At 39.1% G+C, this 8,425-nt stretch overlaps 1 protein-coding gene across 4 annotated transcripts in view; it reads right to left on the reverse strand.

Annotated features, from left to right (window-relative positions):
* Window positions 1-1,026: 1,026 nt before the first annotated feature.
* Window positions 1,027-8,425, reverse strand: part of LOC108740693 (protein Gawky) — a 19,913-nt gene continuing 12,514 nt past the window's right edge. For 2 of the 4 annotated variants that reach the window (XM_018475117.2, XM_018475118.2), the window contains exons 2-18: window positions 7,291-8,122; window positions 6,968-7,087; window positions 6,521-6,777; window positions 6,127-6,445; window positions 5,416-5,613; window positions 5,094-5,303; window positions 4,691-4,989; window positions 4,431-4,631; window positions 4,117-4,371; window positions 3,288-3,488; window positions 2,991-3,158; window positions 2,720-2,883; window positions 2,499-2,661; window positions 2,179-2,396; window positions 1,868-2,111; window positions 1,511-1,630; window positions 1,027-1,448 (exon numbers count right to left, since the gene is read on the reverse strand). In XM_018475117.2, coding sequence (XP_018330619.1) covers window positions 1,140-1,448; window positions 1,511-1,630; window positions 1,868-2,111; window positions 2,179-2,396; window positions 2,499-2,661; window positions 2,720-2,883; window positions 2,991-3,158; window positions 3,288-3,488; window positions 4,117-4,371; window positions 4,431-4,631; window positions 4,691-4,989; window positions 5,094-5,303; window positions 5,416-5,613; window positions 6,127-6,445; window positions 6,521-6,777; window positions 6,968-7,087; window positions 7,291-8,083 — 4,239 coding nt within the window. In that variant the 5' untranslated portion in view covers window positions 8,084-8,122 and the 3' untranslated portion in view covers window positions 1,027-1,139. The remainder of the gene's footprint in view (window positions 1,449-1,510; window positions 1,631-1,867; window positions 2,112-2,178; window positions 2,397-2,498; window positions 2,662-2,719; window positions 2,884-2,990; window positions 3,159-3,287; window positions 3,489-4,116; window positions 4,372-4,430; window positions 4,632-4,690; window positions 4,990-5,093; window positions 5,304-5,415; window positions 5,614-6,126; window positions 6,446-6,520; window positions 6,778-6,967; window positions 7,088-7,290; window positions 8,123-8,425) is intronic. The other 2 variants (XM_018475119.2, XM_018475120.2) reach the window with 2 other exon arrangements.

The following is an 8,425-nucleotide window of genomic DNA, read 5'->3' on the forward strand; positions in this document are numbered from 1 at the left end:
TTTAAAACAAAAGCAACAAAAATTGCTCGTGCATCAATGGCGTGGATGAAATCGGGGTTGGTTTCCAGGTTAACACACATCATTCGTTTAGATAGCGCGTACAAATTAAATTTTCTTCTCGTAATACAATCGGACGCGATACAAGCGTGTGTACTATTTTACACTGGGAACAAACACAACGGCACGAGCATGCCTAACGAGCAATTCGTTTAAGCGAAAAAACTTCGGGAAAATAGTCGGCGGGAAAAAAACGTCACAAAGGGGTGCGTGCTGTCATATAGTTTTTTTTGTTTTCATCCAAATTTTCTGCGGGACTAGTTCGGTACACGTCACAGATCGCGCGCATTCAACTTGAGCGTTTTAATATTGATAATTATGCAGCAATTACAGACTTGAAAATCTTATCAATTTTACCAACCGAGGCGACACGACGTCATTACGTTAACCCATCCACATTAATAACCGTTTTCTTTCATTCTTCTTTTTAAGTCACATCGAAATCCCTACGTTTAAATCTATCTATGAATATTGTATATAATATATGTATATATATATAGGGAGAGAATTGTTAGGCAAAATTAACATTTTGGAAAAAGGTAAAAGAACTTAAAAACTGAACACACTTACGTTAACTTATAATCTTAAAACCCAAAACCACCCTACAACTAACTAGAAAAGCAAGTGTATTAATCGAATCTAAGCTTTTAAATAATGACTATATATTTCGTTTATACTCAGTATTCTTTTTTACCATGTTCGTCATTTTTTCCGTCGTCATGCAGGACAAGTGAATCTTGTTGGTACGATTTATTTTTTTTGTTTTTATAATAATTTTACTAATATACAAACCTACTATTTACTTGCCGCTTAACCTACGTTTTTTTAAGTATGTTCAATATATTTATGAAATAATAACAATTGTACAGATTTTTTTGTATTTTGCCAATATACACATATATTGCATTAGTAGTAACATTAAAANTATACATATATTCATATATATTATTTCCATTAATAATAATTAAAAACCCTTACGAGCTATAAATTTAAAATTCGAATTATTACATCATCGATAATAAATGATTTTGATTTGTTGTTTTTGTTCTCTTTCATTTCTTGTTGACGCGTAAAAAAGTGAATTAAATTGACTCACCACTACCAAGAAGATCACCAGGCAGGAACGAATTTAAGTTGGATGGTGTGCCACGGGCCTGATGATCGCCGCTGTCCAGGGTTGAGGAGCCCCAAAGGCTGGTCGCAGTTGCGGCATTCGGCCAGCCACTGCTCCACGTATCTGAGGCCGGTTTTCCGGGGTTTCTCCAACCGCCCGAAGTGCCGCTTTGTTGGGGAGCTGCCTGTTGCAACAGAGTATTCGCTTCCCAATCGCTCGGATTCTCGGCTAAAATTGTCGTGTTGCCCAATACGCAGTTATTCAGTGCCGTTTGCGCCTGCAAAATTTCAACGTTAAAAACAATTACCACCTGGTATAAACGTTTCGTTAAATGTTTACCTTCGCAGCCTCTTCGCGTGACGAATATTTAGCAAGTGCATAACCTTGGTGCAAATACAACTGGAAGTTTTGTAGAGGACCGTGCTGCATACATAAGGTGCGTAAGGTGGATCCATCAATCTATATTAAAACAAAACAATGTTCACATTATATTTGCGCTATACATTAATACACCTTTTCAAAAAGTTCCTGCATTTTAGAGATACTTTACGCCGACAGTTTTCTAAGATATTTTCGAAAATACGAAGGGAAACTATAGAAACTTCATATGCAACTCTCAATTCAGAATTCAGTAAATATTAAAACATTTTACGTCTTCAATTTCAATTCTTTTCAAATTAGACAAATATTTCTTACTTGTGCTGTCAAGTTTCTTAAGAGTAACCACGGCGAAGTACATCCCCAACTTCCAGGGGCCCTTTCTAAACTCCAAGCATTGGACCTAAGATATGCCGTCCAACCATTAAGGGCCGAACCCTTAGGTACCACTAATCCCGGAGGTGGACCGCGTGATTTCGTTGCCCACAGTTCGGAAGTTACTGCTGTCGATGGGTTCAAATCACCAACAACTCCTTTTGAAGCTGGCAACTTATTCTGAGGACTACAAATATATATGTAAAGCTAACCATACAAATCGATAAAGAAATATTTCAAAAAAGTTAGTTTACCTAGTAAATGCACTCGGGGTCGAAGACGGCGGATTAAAGCTCCAAGTGGATGAACTCAGACCTACAGGTTGAATAGCATCTCCTCCTGGAGGCGAATTTTTGCTTGAATTCATAGAGAACAGTTCTGGATCCTTAATTGTTGGAATCGACAGAGGCGAACGCACCACCGATCCCGGAGTTATACTTGGATCATCTTCAATGGATTTCATTTGCGGACCCTTTAAAAAAATTAAACAGGTTATTCGAATTGACGACACGAGTTCAACTACCAGTAAGAACAAGAAACGTACGACAGAATTGAGAAAAAACAACTTCAATACCTTCCACGGTTTTCCGGGTTCAAATTCAGGTACTAAATCGGTGATAGAGGTTTGAGAGGGTGCAGGCCACTGACCATCCTTGTTATCAGCGGCCACGCTATCGTTTGTACTTGATTCGGGCCAGCCACCTCCGGTGTCACCCGTACGTCCATTCGACCACGGGCTGCAAAACCATATATGATTTCACAACATGTTTTGAATTTACGCTAAACACTACTCACCCATCAGGTTGAGTAAGACCCAGTGGCAATGGATTTAAATTGGGAGAGCTATGCGAGGCTGTCAAAGGTTTTGAAGAAGAACCAGGAGCCCTACTAAATTCTCCAGGGTCTTCTTTGTCCAAAACGGGCAGTTTCCACTGATTCAGTCTTGATTGTTGCTGACTCTAAATTATGATACATCTCTCTTAAACGCATTACAAAAATATACCTTTGGCAATTATACATTGCAACTACAACACTAAATTATAGATAAACAAAACAAAAAACTTACCACTTGAGGATCCTTAATACCGAGATCTGCAAAATTATTTTGTAAAGCGTTTATAGAGTCATGCATAGCGTTAGTCTTGTAGAGATCAGAAGGACCACCAGGTACTCCTCCTGTTAATTGTTGTTGCTGCTGTTTTACATAAATTGCCTGTTGAGCTGCGATTTGATTCTAAAACAGCAATTTATATATTTAATTTTATCATTAATGACGGTATCTATTTATTGACAAAATTTATAGAAATTTCGACTTAAAAATCAATAGTATAAGACTTTCTTAAACTATGTTTCATTAACATACCTGCAAATTAGCAATTTGTTGCTTAGTTTTAGTAATCAAAACGGAACATTGCAATAGCATATTGCTGGCTTTTCCGCCTCCCATTGAAGTTTGTTGTTGCGCCATAGACTGCTGATTAAGCAGCTGCTGAAGAGTCTTTATTTGTTGAAGTAACTGATTCAAAAATACCAGTGTCTGAGGTGCCAGCGGCTGATTTAAGATCTAGAATAATACGGATCGTACAGTTCGACCATAACAAACCCTGAAGAAAACGCCTAATGTTTACCTGAAAACCACCTTTAAAACAAAAGCAACAAAAATTGCTCGTGCATCAATGGCTTATATGGGAATACTCGACGAATACATGTGCTATTGGCTATTTGTCGCGATAAACAATAATACAAATACCTAAAAACATCGCCATTACCAACGAATGTGTATGTGTGTGTAGTATTTTTAAAGTGTATTGTTATTTGCACTCGTAATAACGGAAAAATGTTTCGACGCCGCATTAACGACAAAAAATTAATAACGTAACTATTTTTATTAATTAAAACTAAAATTAATAACCTAATANTGTGATTTCAAAGTATCGGTGAATGCTTGTTTTTTTTTTTAATATTTTAGAATGAAACATAGCAAATAAGTAAATTTCTCCATCTGAAAAAAAGAAAATGAATCATAAATTCTCTCATATATATATATATATATATATATAATTGTTTTATACATAAAAACGTTCTCATTTTGGTTTTCGGAAATCATCGACTTCTCATCAATTGGATCCAACTTTTAATCACCGATAAGACTGTTTTATTTTCAATTTTTTTATTCAATTTTATTCACCAACCTGATGATTTAAATAACCGGCCTGCACGGCCATTTGTATTTGTTGCACAAGCATCCTAAGTTGCTGTTGCGTAGGAGTCGATTGAGTCTGAAGAGTGCGAGGCGTAGCGCCGGTACCTGCAAAGCCTTGCGACCCGCCGCTTTGAGCCAACATCTTTTGCACGATCGCCGGAGACATATTATTTATTAACGAACTATTATTAGCACCACTCGGTGGATTGTTCATGTTGTTCAGTAGGTTTGGAGCATTACCGCCCTAAAACAAAAGACGGTGAGTGTTAAAAATAAAGAAAATTCTTATTAATATTTATTTACCGGTGGGAACGGCATCTGAGCGGTAGGTCCGGTAGGAAAACGTTGTCCGGGGAAGGGACCAGTTGCTTGGTGATCGTAATGGTCCTCGTGGCGGCCTCTCCAGCTTTCCATGCCGGCAGCACTACGAAGAGTACTTAACATATCGAGAGCATCGTCCATATTCATTTCACGTATTCGTAACGCGCTCTCAGCATCTTCTTTCTATTTGTCACGTAAAGTAGTTTAACAAATGAAATTGAATATGCTAACTATCTATGTACCTTATAGCCCATGTCGACCAGTGTTCGAAACTGTTTCGAATTCCAGATCATTTCCTTCGTAAGTGACTGCTTGTTAGCTTGTTTGTGACCCCAATCGATGTCATTGTCCCACAATGGTCCCGTGATGGGCTTCTGTTTAGCGCTCCACGGTCCAGAACCGTCGTCTCCCCATCCTGGACCGGTCTCATCCCACGAGCCATTTCTGCCATGTACCCCCCAAGACCCTTCTGGTTTTACACGCGACTGTGCTGCCATACCCGGCGGTCCAGCAACACCACTACCGCGACTCATATTAGCCCCTGTTCGTAAAGAAAAATCACTCCATTAAAATAATAAATAAAATTATTCAAGCATCGGCAAAATGTTACACCACAACAAAAAAAAAATAATCTTCACTAAATACCTTGTTGCGGATTACCCCACAATGACGTCCCGTCATCGTAATTAGGCACAGTACGTCTTTGAGTAGGTGGGGATGGTTCCTCCCAACCCGAAGTAGCTTGGGGACCCATCGGTATTTTTGCTTGATGGTGCATATGATGAGCATTTGTTTGTGGCCCTGTTTGTCCCCAAAATGCTTCTGCTCCTGCCCCATTTAAACGACCGGTAATACCTGTTATAATATTAATGTGAGTCACAGCGAATAACGAGTTGTCGATTTATAACCGCTGGAGCACAGAAGCATCGGTGAATAAAAAAAAAAGAAAAGAAAAACCAGGAATTACCTCTAGGATCTCCGCGCATATCGCGTATCTGTTCACGAGGATCCAACATACGCATTGGGTCTGAGCTTCCGCTACGCATGTCACGCAAGTCAGGTCGCATGTCACGCGGATCCATACCCGTAGGACCGGGATTGGCGGAACGCGGATCTCCCCAGCCGGCTCCACCTGCAGTACCCCAATCATTCTCTTTCTTGGGGGCTATAAATATTTGTTAGTAGCAAAAAAAAAAACGGGAATAATTCAGAATCAGGTTAAACAACGAGGAGCGGAATTATGCAATGTACTATCTGTAATGTGTTCATTATATCAAAAACGATACAACTGAATAGTAAAAGATCTACTTCACACCTATTTTAAAATTATTAATGTTCCTGAATAAACGAACTATAACGAAATAACGCCAACACTACTAATGTTCTTCCTATTATTTACTCGTGCAAAAAATTAACATAGTGCAGAATAATGGGTTAGGAAATACTTTTTATATTTAGTTTCCATTTACAAAGTAGAAGACATTTACAATTTCAAGAGAGAGTTTTCTTTCACAAACCAGTTGTATCTGTTTTAACAATATAAATAACGACACCATTTTTCGCAAACTATAATGTTTGGGAAAATTGAGAAGTTAAAAAAAACTAACAATTAGAAATAACACCCATCACCATCATTAAAAACAAAAAAGCCATACGTGCAGAACCCACAATAACTCACCTCCCCACATTCCTCCTCCACTGTTTCCTGTATTTCCCCATTGCTGTTGTCCTGATGGAACACCCGTCCACACATTAGAGGTATCCGCGACATCATCATCTTCGCCCCATGTGCCGCCAATATTGGTTAATGGTGTGTGGCCCCAAGGCGTTTTTTGCTGGGGTTGAGGAGGTGGTTGACCACCATTACGCAAATTTGCTTCCCATAATTCTGTCCCATTGTTGACTGTTGGTTTCCAAGGAGGCGCGTTCGTACCATCCAATTTTATGGGAGGCTCCGGACTTCCCGGAATTTCCCACGTCGTATCTTGATTAATATGCTGTTGATTTTTAAACCAGTGTTAGCGATTATTATTTTTTAACAGACTAAATTAGAGAATCGAAAGGCAACTTACGCCTCCCCATCCATCGTGGCTAAAGATAGCTTCTCGCATATTATTCAGCTGCTCTAATTGCTGCTTGGTCGTATTCGTTGAAGTCGTATTGTTAACATTATTATTCGTAGTAGTCGGCGCAATGTTGGCGGTCGTCGAAACTGGGGGGCCGTTAGGAGGCTTATTTCCTCCAGGTTGTCCCCATGCCGACTGGTTGGGCTGAGAAGACGGTGGAGGCTGCTGTCCATTTTGTTGCATATTCGAATTCGACTTGTTGGCTAAAACGAAAGGGAAAAATCACAATTAATAAACTTAAAAATCAGCATTTTTATTAGAAATACGATGTTTAGCCAAACATTTTATCGAAAAAATAATGAGAAAATTAAAACAGGAAAACAGCATATGTACGTGTATATCTACTGGATGGCTTAATAGACACAAAGAGAATTTTTCCCGTTTTCGACTTACTGTCGGTATTTGGGGGACCTTGTCCATTAGGTGGACGATTATTGGCATTTGCCCATTGCTGTGTACCTGTTTGATTCGGATTGGCAGCATTAGCTGTACCCCAGCCGCTTGAATTGTTTGCTGCAACAAAGTTACCTTACTAACTTCAGTTGATTTTTGAAATTTTACTTGTAATTAATTTAATTTAATCCGTCTTATTGGGATTTATTATGAAAATTAAAATAAATAAAATGATACTCACAGTAAACAAAACAAGAACATCGTTTGTACATCGATAATTGATGTACAAAGTAAAATTAATTAAACCTAAAATTGATACTTACAATTGTTGCTGCTGGCCTGTTGTGGTGGAGTTCCCCATCCGGAAGTTCCAGCACTAAGAGAACTCTCACCCCCTCCGTAAAGTCCAAGGGCCAATTTGAAGCCCTGACGTTCCAGAATACGTGTGCGTTTACTTAGCTGTATGAGCCTATCGAGATTATAATAATTATCGCAGTTGTCGTTGTCGCGGCTATGAACGCTTGCAGTTTCAATAGCAGTCAAAGAGCTATGAGGTTCTTCACTAGGAGGACTATCTTTAGTAATAGTATTAGCATTATCATTTATAGTAGTATTATCTTGAGTGAGGTTCAGTTCAACGGTGAGGTCGTTTTCGAGGTCATCAGACTTTTGGTTGGGAATGTCTTGTCCAAGGAGTTCTAGAGCACCAAACTTACATCCTAGCTTATCCCTATCGCCTACATTATCGTTATTATTAACATTATAATTATTATTGTTGTGTGTGACCGACGAACGGTCGTTACGTTGTATTTTTGGTACGGTAACAGAATTATTAATCAGAAGACAATTTTCGGTCACAGATTGCATCCTAAAATTAGAATAATAATAGGAGTTGCCGATTTTTACGTGCGGGCAACCGCTTGAGCCGGATATCACAGAAGAAGGCGCGCCCGGCTGTGGGACGCGAGGGGCTGCACTTGGGAGGTCGGCTCGACCCCCCCAAGAGACCCGAGCGACTTGTACTGGGGATGCGCGGCCCCTCATGGCTGACGCTTCTTGAGGCACTTGGTAGGTAGGAAATGTAGAGTTCGGCTCGGAGGGGGCGGGGTCGCGCATTTTCAACAGTGCTCCATTTCAGTCTGGCCAGCCAGAGATCTGCAGACAATTTTTTTGTTATTATTATTATTATTATCTGTTATTAATTTACATTAAAATCTACCGATAAATCGATACAATACACAACCTATGCACAGTGCATGCAGGGTTGTATGACCGGTTGTCTAAGCTGCATACTTTCTTCAACCGTACTACCGTATGAGCGTTAAATCATTTTGTGATTTCAAAGTATCGGTGAATGCTTGTTTTTTTTTTTAATATTTTAGAATGAAACATAGCAAATAAGTAAATTTCTCCATCTGAAAAAAAGAAAATGAATCATAAATTCTCTCATATATATAT

The sequence above is a fragment of the Agrilus planipennis genome, unplaced genomic scaffold (genome assembly GCF_000699045.2).
Source record: "Agrilus planipennis isolate EAB-ADULT unplaced genomic scaffold, Apla_2.0 scaffold177, whole genome shotgun sequence".
NCBI lineage: Eukaryota > Metazoa > Arthropoda > Insecta > Coleoptera > Buprestidae > Agrilus > Agrilus planipennis.